The sequence below is a fragment of the Mobula birostris genome, chromosome 2 (genome assembly GCF_030028105.1).
Source record: "Mobula birostris isolate sMobBir1 chromosome 2, sMobBir1.hap1, whole genome shotgun sequence".
In the NCBI taxonomy this organism is placed as follows: Eukaryota; Metazoa; Chordata; class Chondrichthyes; order Myliobatiformes; family Myliobatidae; genus Mobula; species Mobula birostris.
In genome coordinates, this window is record NC_092371.1 from 182,101,788 (window position 1) to 182,121,433 (window position 19,646).

The 19,646-nt window shown below is 39.3% G+C and overlaps 1 protein-coding gene across 1 annotated transcript in view; it reads left to right on the forward strand.

The window, feature by feature from the left end:
* The window catches only part of sntg2 (syntrophin, gamma 2), a 292,569-nt gene that overhangs the window by 224,193 nt on the left and 48,730 nt on the right, over positions 1 to 19,646 (forward strand). Inside the window, exons 12-13 of the mRNA XM_072280480.1 lie at positions 3,217 to 3,255; positions 10,251 to 10,367. Coding sequence (XP_072136581.1) covers positions 3,217 to 3,255; positions 10,251 to 10,367 — 156 coding nt within the window. The remainder of the gene's footprint in view (positions 1 to 3,216; positions 3,256 to 10,250; positions 10,368 to 19,646) is intronic.

The following is a 19,646-nucleotide window of genomic DNA, read 5'->3' on the forward strand; positions in this document are numbered from 1 at the left end:
AGCTCACAACTATACTTCTCCATTCCCAGCAACATCCTCATGAATATTTCCTGCACCCCATTAGTTCTAAGATATTCTTCTTTGTAGTTTGTTGCCCAGAACTGTACTCCAGCTGTCATTTAATGAAAATGGAATATTATGCTCCCCTTGTATGCTAGTATGTCCCCCTAGTCTTTCATTTCATAATTCTGTCAAAAGCCTCATTTGCCTTCTTAATTATTTTATCAACCATGCAATGCAAGTTTACAATATCTCACTTCACTATGTATCTTTATATCCCCTCGCCTTATCTGCGCTCTCTGAAAATAGATCTTTTGGACTCAGTTACATGTAATAATTTTGGGTCCACCTAAGCAGTCCATCTTAGAGGACCATAGAGTGAAAGACAAAGTTGTCTTTATTGTCATGTGCATAAATACATGTATGAAAAGGTTCAATGAAAAATTTACCTGCAGCAGCATCGTAGGCAGATAGCATCATATAAACACAATTCACAAAAAAATATAAATTGATGAAAATTTTTTGAAAAAAGAGCAAAATTAAAACAAAAAATAACAATGCCCATTTTAATGCAAGTGATCAAGGTGTTGTTTAACAAATGGTTGAAGGAAAGTAATTAATCTTGAATTTGATAGCATGGAACTTCAGGTTTCTCTACCCCTGCCTGATGACAGCTGCAAAAGCATAACATGAACCAGATGTGAGGATCTTTGATGATAGTTATTTCTTTCTTGAGGCGCACCTTCTATAGATACTAGACTTGTGGAATCAAAGGGAGAATCAAAGCAGAAACAGGCACATTGACCTACAGTCCACACCATCCATCAAGCACTTATTTTTGTTCTCCCTTAAGCCAAGAACTCTGTTCTTCACCATCAACCACAGTGCCACTATTGTATCATCAGCAACTTTGAAGTCACATACACATATATGGTACAAAAAAGGGACTTGGTCCTCAGCACTGTGAAAGCTCACTTTATCCAACTCTCTAGTTGCCAAGTTCCTGACCATAAAAACACGTCGCTTTTTGAAAACAAGTAAATTTTCTCTGGGATCATCCTGATTTATAAATATTTGATCAATCCACTCAAGTCAAATGCGGGGATAAAATACATGTATACCACATCACCACGCCCCCCCCCCCGCCACATGACACCCTCCCGTTCGATTGTTTGAGGTAATTTATTTTCTGATTTTTCTTACTTCTCTTCTAATATTTGTGTATCTGTGCACTTGTCATTTCTGACACTGTAATTTACTTTGGGATCAATAAAGTATCTATCTATCTATCTGTCAAATGCTCTATACTAATCAACACTCCTCAGGAAAATGTGTCTTCTAAAATTTAAAAAATATCAATTAATAACACATAGCTCCAAAACAACTTTGGTCACTGAAAATTATGCAATGAATATATATATATTTTAAATGATGTGTGCCTGAAGGGCATTGCACAAACTTTTTTGGAGACGCCGTCAATGGCAAAAGAAATTACAAATTTGCCATTCGTTGCATCCAATGCTAACGTATTCTCTTTTTACCTGTTCATGGTTTACCTTTTATCAAATCTATTAGTTTAACAGATCATACCTTTGCTTTTCCTTCTCTTAATTTCCTTTAAGTTTCATTTGCTTTACTTGGATATTTTGTTTGCCCAAAAGAATATTATCAGAATATTTTGAGTAAGAATCCACACCACACAGTTGGAAAATTACAGAGGTTTGCAACTGGAGTCATAAATTCCAAACATTATACAGTTTGGCCAAACTCATCCATGCAGCGGAATTGCCTATCTAAGCTAGCCCATTTGTCTGCATTTGGCCCTTAAGCATTTTCTTTCTATGTCTCTGCCTTAATGTTTTTTTAAATGTTGTAATTGTAAGTAATGTACCTCTATCACTTCCTCTGATAACTCATTCTACATACTCACCACCCACTAAAATTGTGCTAAAATTAACTTTAAGGTCCCCATTAAAATTTTCTCCTTTTATTTTACACCTGTGCTTCTACTTTAGACTTCCTTACCTAAAAATGTCAAGCCTTTGTACAGAGACTTTGTCTCCTTGATTTGACTTCTCCACACTGGAAAGAAACAATTTTTCAGCCCCTGTCTTGTCAATGCCTTCCAGAAATCCATATAATTCAATGAGATCTCCCCATATTCTAAACTCCACTATGGGTAAGACAATTCTACTCTGTCCTCAAAGTCAGCCTTAGATTTAGCCTTGGGCACCAAAGCTTCAGATCTTTTAAGGCAAGTTCAAATATGAAGATCAAAACTGCAGACAGTATGCTATAGTCTCAGCATATTGGAGCAAGATTTCCTTCTTCTTCCACTCCAACACCTTAATATTAAAAGGCAAGACTGTGTCTGGATTCCTAATAGCTTGATGTAACTGACTATTAACCTTCTGCATCTTGTGGAAGATCCCTAGTAAAAACAACCATTGCTTAATCACCTTCAGTAATAAAGTTGTTGTGATTTTAAAAGAAATATATATTTTTATTTATTTTTCTTATTTTATATTGCAGTGATAAGCTTTGCATTCTGAGGTAGACAGAGCAGTTACATCCAATTTTACTAAAAATAAATGAAGGCAGATATTTGGAATGAAGGCAGAAGAATTAATGCTGGCAGTAATGTTTCATGTATTCTTGATCATATTTCTGTGTGTGTATTGGTCATGAGTAGAATTCTCAAAGTCTATCATTTGGGTTTCCTGCCCTATTCCAACAAATTTAACATAAAATAACAGATATGTCCTGCAGAGTTGCAATTCTGTCTCTCAGCTGAGGAGCTGAACCAAAGCCCTTTCTGCACACTCAAGGTAAAGGAGAGTGGGAAGCTATCCAGTGGCCCTGGCCAATTCTTAAAAACTCTTAAGTAACTGAACAGGTTACCTGGTCATTGCCACAGTATCTGAGAACTCCTGGTGTGATCAAAATGGTTTCCGTGTTTCCTATATGTCAACAGTTGACTGGAAAATATCTTGAAACAATCTGGGGCATTAAGCAGATTTAGTCACTTTATTTACATAGGGTTTTAAAATTATCAATAATTTATAAATATGTATGTATTTCCACTAGTATGATTACAATGACAAGTTCAAGGCTTACAATTTTAGAAAAAAAAATTCAAAGTATAGAGAATTAAGAATACTATAGAAATAAGAATGGACAAGTACATTTAACTAAACTTTATTTTTAATTGTACAGATGAAAATGGCGAATAAATGCTGTTCCCCAAATGACCAGGTAGGATGTCTTTTTATGTGAAGAATATACATTAATTTAAATTGTCTTATCAAATATTAGACAAAGAAAGAATCAATAATGCAGTTGAAAACATGCGTATAAAGCAGAAAGTTGCTGAACTATTTCTGTACACTCCCAGAAAAGTCCACAATTACCTTCTCCAGAGTTGGCTGTCAAATGGTAAATATTGCCTTGGCATTCACCATTTAATTTCACAACTCAGAAAGCTACAAACTCCAATCAAGTATGGCCTTCTGCAACTTTCTACTTGAACTCCACTGGTATCCTTATATCAGGATTTTCCCAATTACCTGTTCTTGCAATCCCATAATCAAAAAGGTATTAAGAACAACATTCAAAGTTCTGTTTATGTGCAGCAAAAGGAGGTGCTTTGTTCTTGAACCTTTTCCTTCGATGTATTAATTTTGTATATACATTCTTTATTGGTTTACTAGAATTAAAAAAACAATGAAAACGCAGAATGCTGGAAGAACATAATGGGTCAGACAGCATATGCAGATATAAAAGGTGTAAGCTGACCTTTCAGATTGAGACTATGTGAAGGGACTAACAGGGAAGAGGAAAGGTTGTCAGCATATAGATGTTTGAGGGGGGGATGGGACAGAACTGATAAATGACATATTGAACCAGATGAGGAGATAATAGGTAAATGGACCAGCTGGGGGACAGTGAGTGGAAGGCCACTATCTCCATGCTGACCTTGATCAATTTTCCAACATTAACATTACGTCTTTCTATGCCTTGTCTATGAAGGATCTGACTGAATTTCTCATCAACATATACACTGTAAATAGGATAGATAGTCAAAATCTTTTTTTTCTCTGTGGTAGGGATATAAAAATCAAGAGAGTTTAGTTTTAAGGTAGGAAAAAGGAGCTTTACAGGGGATATGAGTAGTAAGAGTTTTTTTCAACACAGTGAGCAGCAATTCATATCTGGAATGAGCTCCCTCATTTGGATCATTGCCTCTTCAAATTTTATATACATCTATCAGTTTACTCCATGGAAAACAAGCTCAGACTATCTAATGTCTCCACATTACTAAATTCAATCAGTCCAGGCAACATCCTGATGACTATCCTTTGCGCCCTCTGCAGTACAATTACAGCAAAGACAGGTTTCTGGTGATAATGGCAATAACCCATCTCTGAGTGATTACATGATGAAAATTGAAAAAAGTGATTCTGAGGAACCACAAATTGAATGTTAAGGGCCAACCAATCTGCACCAAGAACTATAGTGTAATTTCCAGCCATTGATAGATCATAAGTCTCCCAGATAAAAACATCTACACCCGGTGCACTGAGTTGCTGCTCCTGAGAGAACGTATTAAGGAATTTGACTCAATGACCTTTGATTCATGCTGGAGAATGGGATCACTTCGGGAAAGGTACAGCAGGTACAGAAGGTACAAAAGGATGGGTTACACCTGAACTGGAGGGGGTCCAATATGCTAGAGTTGTTAGGGGAGGTTTAAACTAATTTGGCAGAGGGATGGGAACCGAAGTGATAGGGCTGAATATGAGGTAGTTGGTTTGCAAACAGAGGCAATGTGTAGTGAGACTCCTAGCAAGAGGAGGCTGATGATAGGGCAAAATTGTAGTCAACAGGATGAGTTGCAATGAAAAAGGTGGACAACTTAAAAAAAAAGTAAATACAGGACTTAAGGTTTTATATCTTAATGCTTGAAGTACAGGTATACAGAATAAGGTCGGTGAATTTGTAGCACAGTTACAAATTGGGATATAGGATGTTGTAGCGAATATAGAATCACAGCTGAAAGAAGCTTATAGCTGGGGGCTTAATGTCCAAGGATACATATTGTATCAAAAGGACAGAGAGGAAGGCAGAGCGGGTGTCATTCTCTGTTGGTAGAAAATGAAATCAAATCATTAGAAAGACATGACATAGAGTCGGAAGGTGTTGAAATATTGTGGATAGGGCTAAGGAACTGCAAGGGAACTGATGGGAGTTATATACAACCCCCCCCCCCCAAATAATAGTAAGGATGTGGTCTACAAACTACAATGGGAGATAGAAAATGCATCCCAAAAGGGCAATGCTACAACAGTCATGGGGTATTTCAATATGCAGGAAGATTAGGGAAATCAGCTTGGTGCTGGATTCCAAGAGGGGAATTTTTGGAATGCCTACAAGATGGCTTTTCAGAGCAGCTCGTGTTTGAGACCAGTAGGGGGCATCAGCTATTCTGGATTGGGTGTTGTATAATGAACTAGAATTGATCAATGAGCTCAAGGTAAAAGAAAACTTTGGGGCTAATGATCATAATAAGACCAGAAGACATAGGAGCAGAATTAGGCCATTTGTCCCATCGAGTCTGCTCCACCATTCAGTCATGGCTGATCCTTTTATCGCCTCCTGAACCCCACTCCCTGACCTTTTCCCTGTAACCTTTGATGCAAGTCCAATCAAGATCCTAACAAGCTTTGCCTTAAATAAACCCAATGATCTGGCTTCCACAGCTGCCTGTGGTAACAAATTTCACAAATTCCCCACTCTCTGGCTAAAGAAATTTCTCCAAATCTCTGTTTTTAAACGGGCATCCCTTTATCCCAAGGCTGCACCCTCTTGTCTTAGACTCCCCCACCATGAGAAACATCCTTTCCACATCTACACTGTCTAAGCCTTTCAACATTGGAAAGATTTCAATGAGATCCCTCCTAATCCTTCTAAATTCCAGCGAGTACAGACTCAGAGCCATCAAATGTTCTTCGTATGATAACCCTTTCTTTCCCAGAATCGTCCTTGTTAACCTCCTCTGGACCCTCTCCATTTCCAGTACATCTTTCCTCAAATGAGGAGACCAAAGCAATGTTTACAATATTCAAGGTGAGGCCTCACAAGTGCATTATAAAGCCTCAGCATCACATCCCCGCTCTTGTTTACTAGACCTCTTGAATTGAATGCTGACATTGCATTTGCCTTCCTCACCACCAACTCTATCTTCAAGTTAATGTTTAGGGTATTCTGCATAAACACTGCCAAGTCCCTTTGCATCTCAGATTTTTGGATTTTCTGCCATTTAGAAAATAATATGCACTTTTATTTATATTACCTAAGTCACGACCATGCGTTTTCCAACATTGTATTTCATTTGCCACCCTTTTGTCCATTTTCCTAATCCGTCTAAGTCCCTCTGCAGCCTACCTGTTTCCTCAACACTACCTACCTCTCCACCAATCTTTGTATCATCTGTAACCCCTTCAGCAAAGCTATCTATTCCATCATCTAAGTCATTGATATACAACATAAAAAGAAGCAGCCCCAACACCGATCCCTGTGGAACACCACTAGTTACTGGCAGCCAAACAGAAAAGGATCCTTTTATTCCTATTCGCTGCCTCCTACAGGTTTGTCAGGCAAGACTTTCCTTTCAGGAAACCATGCTGACTTTATCTTATCTTATCCTGTGTCACCAAGTACTCCATCACCTCATCCTTAACAATTGACTCTTACATCTTAACAACCATTCAGGTCAGGCCAAGCAGTCAATAATTACCCTTCTGCTGCCTTCCTCCTTTCTAAAAGAGTGAAGTGACATTTGCAATTTTCCAGTCCTCTGGCAACATTCCAGAGTCAAGTGACTTTTGAAAGATCATTACTAATGCCCCCATAATCTCTATTGCTACCTCTTTCAGAACCCTAAGGTGCATTCCATCTTGTCTGGGTGATTTATGTACCTTTAGGTCTTTCAGCTTTTTGAGCCCCTTCTCCCTTGTAATAGTAACTGCACTCACTTCTCTTCCCTCACACCTTTTAACATCTGGCACACCGATGTTGTCTTCCAAAGTGAAGACTGATGCAAAATACTCATTTAGTTCATCTGCTGTTCCCTTGGTCCCCGTTATTATTTCTCCAGCCTCATTTTCTAGTGGTCCTATATCCACTCTCATCTCTCTTCTATTTTTTACATAATTGAAAAATCTTTTACTATCCACTTTGATATTGTTTGCTAGCTTGCTTTCATATTTCCTCCTGTTTGTTTTCATATTTTCATCTTTTCCTTTCTAATGATTTTTATTAGCTTTTTAAAACCTATTTTTAAAACCTATAGGTTTTTAAAAACTTCCCTATCCTCTATCTTCCCACTAATTTTTGCTTTGTTGTATGCCCTTTCTTTTGCTTTTACAATAGCTTTGACTTCCATTGTCAGCCATGGTTTCAGTATTTTATCATTTGATTATTTCACCATTTTTGGAATACTTCTGTCCTGCACCTTCCTAATTTTTTCCCAGAAACTCACACCATTGCTGTTCTGCTGTCATCCCTGCCAGCATTTCCTTCCAATTTACTTTGACCAACTCCTCTCTCATACCACTATAATTTCCTTTACTCCACTAAAATACTGCTACCTCAGTCTTTACTTTCTCCCTATCAAATATCAGGCTGAACTCAATCATATTGTGATCTTTTATTTTAAGCTCCCTAATCACTTCTGGTTCATAACAAAACACCCAGTCCAGGATAGCTGATTTCCTAGTAGGCTCAATAACTATATGATCAAATTCACCCTGAAATTTAAGAAGGAGAAGCTAAAGTCAGACGTATCAGTATTTCAGAGGAGTAAAGGGAATTATAGAGGCAAGAGGCAATTCTGGAGTTGTCCAGAATTGATTGGAAAAGAACACCGGCAGGGATAACTGCAGAGCAACAATGTCTGAAATTTCTGGAAGCAGTTTGGAAGGCACAGGATATATAAATATTCCAAAGACAAGATGACACAACCATGAGAGGAAAAGAGGCTATAGAAGGAGGACTTAAATAGATTAGGAGAATGGGCAAAGAAGTGGCAGATGGAATATAGTGTCAGGAAGTGTATGGTCGTACATTTTGTGAGAAGAAATGGAAGGGTTGACTACTTTTTAAATGAGAGAAAATACAAAAATCTGATATGCCAAGGGGCTTGGGAATCGTGCAGGATTCCCTGAAGGTTAATTTGCAGGTTGAGTCTGTGGTGAGGAAGGAAATGCAGTGTTAGCATTCTTTTAAGAGAACTAGAATATAAAAGCAAAGATGTAATGTTGAGACTTTATAAAGCACAGTGAGGTCTCTCTTGGAGTATTGTGAGCAGTTTTGGGCTCCTTATCTTGCAAAAGATGTGCTGAAACTGGAGAGGGTTCAAAGGAGGTTCACAAAAATGATTCCAGGATTGATTGGCTTGACTTACGAAGTGACATGTGGTTGGCTCTGGGCCTCCATTCGGTATAACTCAAAAGAATGAGGAGTGACCTCATTGAAACTTAATGAATGGTGAAAGGCCTTGACAGAGTGGATGTGGAGAGGATATGGTGGAAAAGTCTAAGACCAGATGACACAGCCTCAGAATAAAGGGGTATCCTTTTCAAATGGAGTTGAGGAGGAATTTCTTTAACCAAGGGTGCTGAATCTGTGAAATTCATTGCCACAGGCAGCTGTGAAGCCCAAGTCTTCATATAGAGTATATTTAAGGCAGAGGTTGATAGATTCTTGATTTGTCAGGGCACGAAGGGATACGGGGTGAAAGCAAGAGATTGGAGGAGAAGGCAGTGAGAGGGAAAATGGATCAGTCATGATGAAATGGCAGAGCAGACCTGATGGGCCAAATGGTCTAATTCTGTACCTATATCTTATGATCTTATGATTATGATAAGTGTACCAAAAGGAACAACCTGACCAGACACTCTTTATTCAAGTAAAATTGCTACCACTTTTATGAAACAATGAAAATATCAATATTTTTATTAAAAATGGGTGATCAACACTTTGACTAAAACAGTTATTTCAGCTTATTTTAAGCATAAAAGATTCAGCTGGTAGTGTAATTTTGAGCAATGCACACAAAATTCTGGAGGAACTCAGTGAATCAGGCAGCATCTATGAAGGGGAATAACCCTTCGATGTTTCGGGCTGTTCCCCTCATCAGGACTGGAAAAGCTGGGGGCAGAAACCCAGTGGGAAGGTGGGGAAAGGGGAGTAGTACAAGCTGGCATGTGATAGGTAAGTGACACGTGGTTGGGTGCGGAAGGTGGATGAAGTAAGAATTTGGAAGTGGATAGATGGAAGAGGTAAAGACTGAATAAGAAGTGATTTAATAGGAGGGGACAGTGGACTGTGGAAGAAAGGGATAGAGGAGGGGAAGCAGGAGGATGTTTATGGGTAGGAGAGGAGAAGAGCATGAGATTGTAACCAGAATGAGAGTGAGGGAGGAGAAATTACTGGAAGTTAGAAAAATTAATATTCATGCCATCAGCTAGGAGGCTACCCAGACAGAATATAGGTTGTTGCTCCTCCAGACTAAGTTTGGTCTCATCATGGCAGCAGAAGAGCCATGGACGTACATACCAGAATGGGAATGTCTGAGGAGGCTGCAGGCAGATTCCAGGACTGCTTCGTCGAGCACCCTCGCTTTGTCCTCTGCAAAAGGCAGGATCCCCCAGTGGCTACACATTTTGATTTGACTTCCAATTCCCATTCTGACAATCAATGTCTATGTTTCAGCTTCTGTATTCAGAGAAAGGCGAAAAGCCAATCTCAGTTCATACTTTGTTATTTCCATAGCTTTTATCAAAACTGTTTAGATATCCTGAAGTTTCTGCTGGTGATCTCTTTGTGGGGAGAAAGCAGAAAGTTTACAAGGTGACTTTGGATCTGCCCACCTGAATGCTCCCATATTTTAAGCAACCAAACCTGTTGAATATTTGGAACTTAACTTGTCTGGACTATCCTGATTGCTTCTTTGAGGCAAGAGAGGCTGTCATTTCAAATTGGAACTAAATCCCCATCATTCCACTCTGAGCAGCTTTAAGAGTAGAAAATCCACTGCAACCTTTTCTGGTTGATGTAGACATTATGCTTGGAACAGCGTCCTTGAAGTTTCATTGTAAAAATAATAGCTTTGTGTGCAGGAATCATAAAAGAGCAGCGTTTTGATTTTGAGGATTGATTTTTCAATTTTCTAAGGTTTTCCTCTGCAGATAATTCACATGGGGTGGGTGAGTGAGAGGCTACTGGGATCTGATTCCAATCAGCTTTACAAGTACAAGTTTCTGGGACTGAAAGGTTCATCGCTTCACATTTTCAATACTCCACCGGTAAGAGTTAATAGCTCTTTTATAATATATCAGCTGTTAAAAAATAATGTTTTTGTTTATACTCTGCTTTAGAGATTTCTTTAAATTGAACAAGATAACTTCTATGTGTGGTTTTAAATTAAGCTTGATATGTATGGTTAATGTAATCACATTTCAACCAAGCTTCCAAGTACTCAAGACTTTATTTCCAGACATTTAATAGAAAATGAGGCATGGGACATACAGGAACTTGGTTGCATGGATTCGGAACTGGCTTGCCTACAAAAGTTAGAGGGTGGTAGTTGGTAGTCAATGACTAGTGGTGTTCCATAGTGATCTGTCCTTGTGATTTTTATAAATAACTTGGATAAGAAAATGGAGAGGCGGGTTACTAAGTTTGCAGATAACATAAAGGTTGGAGGTGTTGTGGATAGTATAGAAGGTTGTCATAGATTACAAGGTGATATAGACAGTGTTGAGTAGAGAAGTGAAAGTTGGACGTCAATCCACAAAAGCATGAAAGGCTTTTCTCTTTGAATCAAAGGATGAGAGACAACTTGATAGAGGGGTATAAGATTATGTGGACCTTATTCAAGTTTGCAGACAACACCACTGTCATAGGTTGAATCAAAGGTGGTGATGAATCAGCATATAGGGGGGGGATTGAAAATCTGGCTGAGTGGTGCCATAACCACAATGTCAAGAAAATCAAGTAGCTGATTAGGGGAAGGAAACTCGAAGTCCATAAGCCAATCTTCATTGGAGGGTCAGAGGTGGAGAGAGTCAGCAGCTCTAAATTCCTCAGTGTTATTATTTCAGACGACCTGTCCTGGGCCCAGCACATAAGTGCAATCATGAAGAAAACATGGCAGCACCTTTACTTCCTTAGGTGTTTTCAGAGATTTGGCATAACATCTAAAACTTTGACAAACTTCTATGGATGTGTGGTGGGCAGTATATTGACTGGCTGCATCACAGCCTGGTATGGAAGCATCAATGCCTTTGAATGGAAACTTCTCCAAAAAGCAATGGATACTGCCCAGTGGATCACAGGTAAAGCCCTCCCCACCATTGAGCACATCTACATGAAACATTGTCACAGGAAAGTAGCACCCATCATCGGGGACTCCCACAACCAACTCTTCTCGCTGCTGCCATCAGGAAGAAGGGTACAGGAGCCTCAAGATTCACACCACCAGGTTCAGGAACAGATACCACCCCATGACCATCTTGGGTCTTGAACCAACATCAGTCAACTTCACTTGCCCCATCATTAAAATGTTCCCACCACTGATGGACTCAGTTTTGAGGACTCTTCATCTTATGATCTTGATATTTATTGTCCATTTATTTATTATTATTTTTTCTTTTTGTATTTGCACAGTTTGTCATTTTTTGCACACTAGTTGAATGCCGAAGATGGTGTGGTCTTTCTTTGATTCTGTTATTCTATTATGGATTTATTGAGATTATCAATAAGAAAATTAATCTCAGTAATGTATAAGGTGATATATGTGTACTTTGATAATAGATTTACTTTGAACTCTGAACTTTGAATAGAGTGAACAGCCAGCACATTTTTCCCAGTGTGACAATGCCAGAGGACATTATTTTAAAGTGCGTGGAAAAAAGTTTAGTGGAGATATTAGATTTTTTTATATATAAGCAGAGAATGGCAGTTGCTGGAGCTGGTGATAGAGCCTGATGCAATTAGGACATTTAAAATATCTTTGACATACACATGGATGTAGGAAAAATGAGTGGTTATTAAGTGTGATGGAGAAAAGGGTGAGAATTGATTATGAGTTAGGTTTCTATAGGTTGGCACAACATTGTGGGCTGAAGAGCCGTTCTAAATTCTTCATTCTATGTATGTTGTAGTATTTAATCAATTCGCTAAGTATTGGCTACACATCTTTAATTTTCCTCGCTCTTATTGAATAACAAGGCTTTCAAGAGCAAAGTATTTGTGCTCTGGTCCTATTTGATCACATCAGGTGTCATCTTTGGCCCAGTAGAAGAGTACTCTTATTTCTGACTTAAAAGATTTTGCTTCACTGCTGATCACAAAATCCCGATCAATTTGTCATTAACTGTACTATGTTGTTTCTACAACAGAATTTGATGCATTACATGATAAGTTGCCTTGGTTGTCTTTAAACCAAAATTGCTTTTTCAGAAGCAAATATATAATGAAATTCAAAGTTGTTATGATATTTAATTTAGTTTACCTGATCATATGAACTTCAATATTCATAACAGCATGCAAAATTCTCCATTATAAATTATGTTTACATCTGCCTTATTATCTGAATTTAAAAGAATTAACAGACAACAAGGCTGGACTGATGCTTTTCCAGATGACACAGGGTTCAGGAGAAGTGTTGCTGCTGGGGCTTCCACATGGCCACCTATCTAGGCCAATTGCATTAATTAAAGTCTATGTACTACAGGGGGACTGGGTAGCCTCCAACTTGATGGCATGACCATCGATTTCTCTAACTTCTGGGAATTTCTCCCCCTCACCCTTCTCTCTTTCCCCATTTCCTATTTTGATTTTCCTCTCCCTCCTTCTCTTCTCACCTGCACTTCACCTCCCTCTGGTGCCTCTCCTCCTTCCATTTCTTCCATGGTCCACTGTTCTTTCCTATGAGATTCCTTCCTCTTCAGCCCTTCATCCCTATCACCTGTTACCCACCAGCTTCTTACTACCTCCCCTCTCTTCCACCTACCCTTCTTCCCTCTTACCTGCTTTCACCTATCAGCTTCCAGCTTTTACTCCTTCCCCTCCCCCATCTTCTTATTCCAGCTTATGGCCCTTCTGTTCCAGTCCTGTTGAACGGTCTTGCCCTGAAATTTCAACTGCCTATACCCTTCATAGATGCTGCTTGATTTGCTGAGTTCCGCTAGCGCTTTGTTTGTGTTGCTCAAGATTTTCAGCATCTGCAGAGTGGCTTCTGTTTAAGACGCGTGGAGTTTGTTAATCACTGGTAGGCTTGCAAATTGCTGGATTTGTTTTAGCTTCTTGGGAAGTGATGCCTTAACTTTAAAAAAAACAGAGAAATTAGTTTAATTATCCCACAAATGAACAATGGAACAGCTTGAACAATATTAAGAAAGTTAAATGTAATTGCTTACCAGATCAATACACATGTCATGAGGGTCAGTCTGAGGCCCGAAGTTTCAAATCAGCTAGAGTATCTCTAAATTAACAAGGGATAATGAGATATTTTTCTCTATAATTGCATTCCTTTTGTTGTAATTACTCACATTTTTTCTTTGCTTATTTTAGGCTTTATTTCATTTAATATCTATTTTAATTGTGAAACGCAAAAAGTATCAGTGAAGTTCAAGATCAGGTTTAATAGGTCTGGCATATTTCATGAAATTTGTTGTCTTTGCAACAGCAATACAATGCAATACATAATAATAGGAAAAACATTAATTACAGTAAATATATATAAATACCTAAAATTTTTTAATTAAGTAGTGCAAAATAGAAATAAAAAGAGAATTAAGAATTGAGAATTGACATTATTTCTTACATCCTTCACATATGTGAGTAAAAATCTTTAATTTATGTCCCCATCTGAATGTGCAATGTAGAAATTATAGTAATTTGTAATAAATAGTATGTACAGTAAGATATACAACAGAACAGTCAATATAGCTTAGAAATACAATTGTGTCAGCATGAATTCATCAGTCTGATGGTCTGGTGGAAGAAGCTGTCCCGGAGACTGTTGATCCTGGATTTAATGCTGCGGTACCAATCCCAGATGGTAGCAGTTGGAACAGTTTGTGATTGGGGTGACTTGGGTCTCCAATAATCCTTTGAGCCTTTTTTATGCTCCTGTCAATGTAAATGTCCTGAATAGTGGGAGGTTCGCATTCATAGATGTGCTGGGCTGTCCCCACCACTCTCTGCAGAGCGCTGTGATTGAGGGGAGTATAGTTCCCATGCCAGACAGTGATACAGCCAGTCAGGATGCTCTCAATTGTGCCCCTGTAGGAAGTCCTAAGGACTTGGGGACTCATACAAAGCTTCTTCAGCCACCTGTGGTGAAAGGGGTGCTGTGGTGCTTTTTTCACCACACAGCCAGTAGATACAGACCTCATGAGTTCCTCAGTGATGTGTATACCAATGAACTTGAAGCTGTTCACCATCTCAACCCCAGATCCATTGATGTCAAGAGGGGTTAGTCTGTCTCTTTTCCTCCAGTAGTCCACAACAAGCTCCTTTGTTTTTATGATATTGAGAGAGGGGTTGTTTGCTTTACACCACTCAGTCAGAGTGATGACTTCTCTGTAAGCTGCCTTGTTATTTTTTGAGATAAGGCCGATCAATATAGTATCATCTGCGAATTTAATCAGCAGGTTGGAGCTGTGGGTGGCGACACAGTCATGGGTGTACAGAGTAAAGGATACAGCCCTGGAGGGCTCCTGTGTTGAGGGTCAGAGGGGCAGAGGTGAGGGAGCCCACTCTTACCACTTACTGGCAATCTGACAGGAAGTCCAGAATCTAGCTGCACAAGGCAGGGTGATGTTCCTGGGTTAAATGTTCATCCAGAAATTGTATGGTGGAGGGGAAAAAGCTGTTCCTGAATCATTGAGTGTGTGCTTTCAAGCTTCTGTACCTCCTTCCTGATAATAGCAATGAGAACAAGTCATAACTTGGGTGAGGGTGTCCTTAATGATGGACGCTGCCTTTCTGAGGCATTGTTCCTTGAAGATGTCTTGGATACTCTGGAGTTTAGTGTCTATGATGGAGCTGACTAAGTTTACAACACTCTAAAACTTATTGCTCACTCTTTCCACTTCTGATCACTCTATGAGGACTAGTGTGGATTCCCTTGTCTTACCCTTTCTGAAGTTCACAATCAGTTCCTCAGTCTTACTGACATTGAGTGCAAGTCTGAGGCTGCGGCACCACTCAAGTAGCCAATATTTCTTGCTCCTGTACACAGCCTCGTCACCATCTGAAATTCTGCTAACAATAGTTGTATTGTCAGCAAATTTAAAGATGACACTTGAGCTGTGCTCTCTCTACCTGGGTGTAGAGAGAGTAGAGCAGTGGGCTAAGCACACATCCCTGAGGTGCACCGGTGTTGATTGCCATTTGCTGAAGAAAGTACAGAGGCCCAGGTTCTGGAGCTTTTTGATCAGAAATATAAGAATGAAAATGTTATACACTGAGCTATAGTCAATTGTTTTAGGCTAATAGGCTTTGATAGTTTATTCTGAAATGAAATAATTTTCCGTATGTTCCAAAATTCAAAGTCCACCAACATTACAGCAATATTATCTTTGCTGATGTCAGTAATTATTATTGATATCAGAATGTAAGGTGTTCTTTCATGTACTGTACTCAATATTCATCATCAGATGGAGGGTTATGACTTTCTCCTTCTCAGTTCACAATGCATCTCAGCATTTACAGGGAAGTTGCTAGATTGACAAAACAGCATACCCAAGCAATCTATTGCTTTTTCAGCAGAGTAACATCATGTCTGTCACTTTATCTGTCTACTTGCCATTATCCAGAGCCTGAAGTCCATTTTTTCCATCAAATATCAAGTTTGATGAGTACATAACAATAAAAAACATAAATTACAATTACATCATATACAAAAAAGTAAATTAAGTAAGTAGTTCAAAAAGATGCTGGTACGCTTTCCTGATGAAAACATCTACATGCTGGGCCAAGGCAGGTCGCTAATATGTTAACATCCAGGTATTTAAAGCTGCCGAATCTCCATTGCTAATTCCTCAATGTAGACTGGTGAATGTTCACCCCCCTCCCTTTCCCTTTCCTGAAGTGAACAATTAGCTCTTTAGTTTTGCTGATTTTGTGCAAATGTTTATTGTGATACCACTCAACCAGATGTCCCAGCTCATGCCGTTAAGCTGACTCACTGCCATCTATGATTTGTCAAACAGCAGCAGTATCGTTGGCAAATTTGAAGAAAGGTCTGAAATGGTGCTTAGCCACACTGTGCTGTGTATGTGGAGAGTAGAGCTGGGGGCCAAGCGTGCAGCCTTGATGTTCACTGTGTTGATTAGTGACGAGGCTGTGCTATAATGGAAATAAAGCTTAAATCTGTGTAACAGAAAAGTGATGATTACCACTATTCATATCTTATGCAATTAGGTCACTGAAAATTTGACAGGATAGAAAACTTGGGAAAAACTTTCAGTTACTTTAATCCTCAAAGCACTGAAGATCTAAAGTCTTTGGTGAAAGATCAAAGGTGCCGAATTAGCTCAGTTGCTATGGAGTAAAATATAGCACTCTGAAAAGAAAGCTTCCTTTTTTCACTTTTCCATTATTTCCCTTGTATTTTTGTTATCTTTGGAGATATAAGCAATCACTTTGCAGCAGCTAAAACTTATAATTTGTATTTCTGCTCTATTGTCCTATTACATTTCAAGCACTTTTGAAATGTTTCTTTAGTTCTTCGATTAAATGATAAATCCAATCAGTATATGTCATTCCTCAACCCAACCTTGATCTAATAAGCTAAATATTTGGTCTAGTAGCATTCTAGGATGAAAGAGGAACTGCTTTCTTTGTAGTCCACTGAAGGCATGAGAATTCATAAAAATTCTAACTTACCTTGGATTTTAGATGTATAATGTTAAACACTCTATCATCAAAGCCTTGCAGCAGGAAAGGGAAGTTGTCAGTGCCACCGATACCTGTGTACAATATAATGAAGTGTTGCATTATCAAACTGTGTCTTTCAGATTTCCTGATTTTTTCCTAGATTTTTTCCCCATGGCAATAAAGAATCAGTTATTCTATGCCAGCTCAAAGAGCAATCTCATTCCACCTCTTATTATCCGATAGCTCATTAACAATGGCCAGCCCATTCTACCACTACTCTAACAGTAACTTGCAGTAGCCAATTAACTCATCAGGTAGTAGATCGTCAAAGATCAAAGTACATTTATTATTAAACTATATCTGTCATATACAATCTTGAAATTCATCTTCTTGTCACAAAACAAAGAAACATCATAAGACTTACGAAAAACCCCACACCACAAAGACAGTTATACATCCAATGTGTGAACAAAGAAAGAACAAATTATGCAAACAATGAAAAAAAACAAACAATCCACAGAACTTGAACTTCAGAGTCCCTTAACTAAAGGCAAATTTATACTTGTGCGTCAAATCAATGCTGTAGGTACAGAGTAGCCGCGTACCCTACACTGAACCCTACACGGTAGCCTGATGCGCACCTCCCCAAAAATGTAGCTACGCATCGCAGCGACACAGACCACAACAACTGTGATTGGTCCGCTTGGTAGCATCGCATTTCATCCTACGCTGCAGTAGCTTCCCATTGGGCGACTGAAGGACAGGGAGGGAACTCTGGCTGTAAAGCTTTACAGACCTCCGAAATTATGGAGGACCCTGTGCTTGACGCCAGTTTGTAGCTAGCTGCTACAGCCTGTTGACTTCCACCTGAAGCTAAAACTCAAATGGTGATTGCCAGTCTCAGAGTATACTGTACGTGCACTGATGCAAAATAAATGGTTGGAGAGGATGAATCAAATCGTCAAATCCACCTGCCAACATCTGAAAATATTTGAAATGCATTTCCTCGTCCAGGTCTCTCAGTGGCTGGACAAGCACAGAAAATTCACCCTCCTTCAGTTTCAGTCATCATTGTTTGAAGTTTGAGTTTCTTCATGTTGAGTTTCAACACGAAGAAACTCAACACAGTGGCATAGAAACCCCACTGCCAACTAGCATTTTGGCAGTAAATTGCAGAGCTACGCAGGCACACTAATGCACAAGTATAAATGCTCACAACAGCGTAGCCCACTTGCGTAGGCTACGGCGTAAGCTAGTATGCACAGGTATAAATCAGCCTTAAGCCCACAGCCACATAGCCAGTTCAGTGCTGCAGCGGTCCAGGAGATTGATGGCTGTAGGCCACAGCTGCAGAGACAGGTTCAACACTGAGGCGAATGGTGATGACTACAGGCCACAGCTGCAGAGACAGGTTCAGCACTGAGGTGAGTGCTGATGGCTGCAGGCCGCAGCTGCAGAGCCATTTCAATGCTAAAGTGAGTAAAGCTTCCTGGGGTAGTAAGCTGAACACTGGTTCATCCTCTACCCTTGGCCTTGATGCATTAATCTTTTTATTCTGGCTCACTGCTTAAATCAGCCAAACATTGGTTCACTATCCGTTCTTGGGTCTGGGCTCTGCCTCTACAGTCCAGCCCGAGGATTCAGTCAGGTACCGTCCACTCCAGCTGTGGTTGCTGCAGCCATACCTGCATTCTTGAAAATCCAGGTCTCCAAATATTTCAGAATACCACAAAAATGCCATGTTGTCCAGATGGCTTTAAAGCACACCTCCCAGGCTATAGATTGCATTGATCATAGTCTTGATAAAGTATATCTAGTAGAATTTTTGGTCATTTTGTTTGCTGCTTGCAAAGCATCGCATTGTCTCAGCAGCACCATCTTTGCAGATTATATCCAACATTTGAGGCGCTAGAGAAAACCAAAGCATCTGGGGGAACCTACATGGTCCCAGGAAGAATGTGCAAACTCTATACAGATAGTATCTGAGGTCAGAATTAAACCCAGGAGCTGTGAAACTGCTGCATTGCCTGCATTACCACTATATGTGACAACCCCAATTTACTCTCTTCTGGGCTTTGAAAGTGGCACAGAAATTCTTCAAAGAAAAAGAAATTGGATGTTTCAGTGTCCAGAATAATATGTTTATCTGTTAAGATAAAGAACAAATTACAGGAAAGCTCTGATAATTTGGTATACGAATGTTTAGAAGTCCCAGTGAAAGCTCAAAATTCAAAGCAAATTTATTAACAAAATACATATACTTCACCAGATACTACCCTGAGATTCATTTTCTTGCAGGCATTCACAGTAATTACAAAGAAACACAATAGAATCAATGAAAGTTGCATACAAACAACCAATGTACAAAGATTAAAAAAAACTGACCAAATACAAAAAGAAAAACTGAATAAATAGATAGTATTGAGAACATGAGTTGTAGAGTCCTTGAAAGTGAGTCCAAATATTGTGGAATCTGTTGGGGTGAATGAAGTTGTCCCCTCTGGTTCAGGAGCCTGATGGTTGAGGGAACAATAACCGCTGCTGAACCTTGTGGTGTAAGACCTAACTAAGGCTCCTGTACCTCTTTCCTGATGGCAGTGTGAGAAGAGAACATGGTGGTTTGGCCTCTGGCTTACTCATTAGAAAACTAAATTTGTTCTATCCACAAGCTCATGCATTTTGTCAGGGTGTGG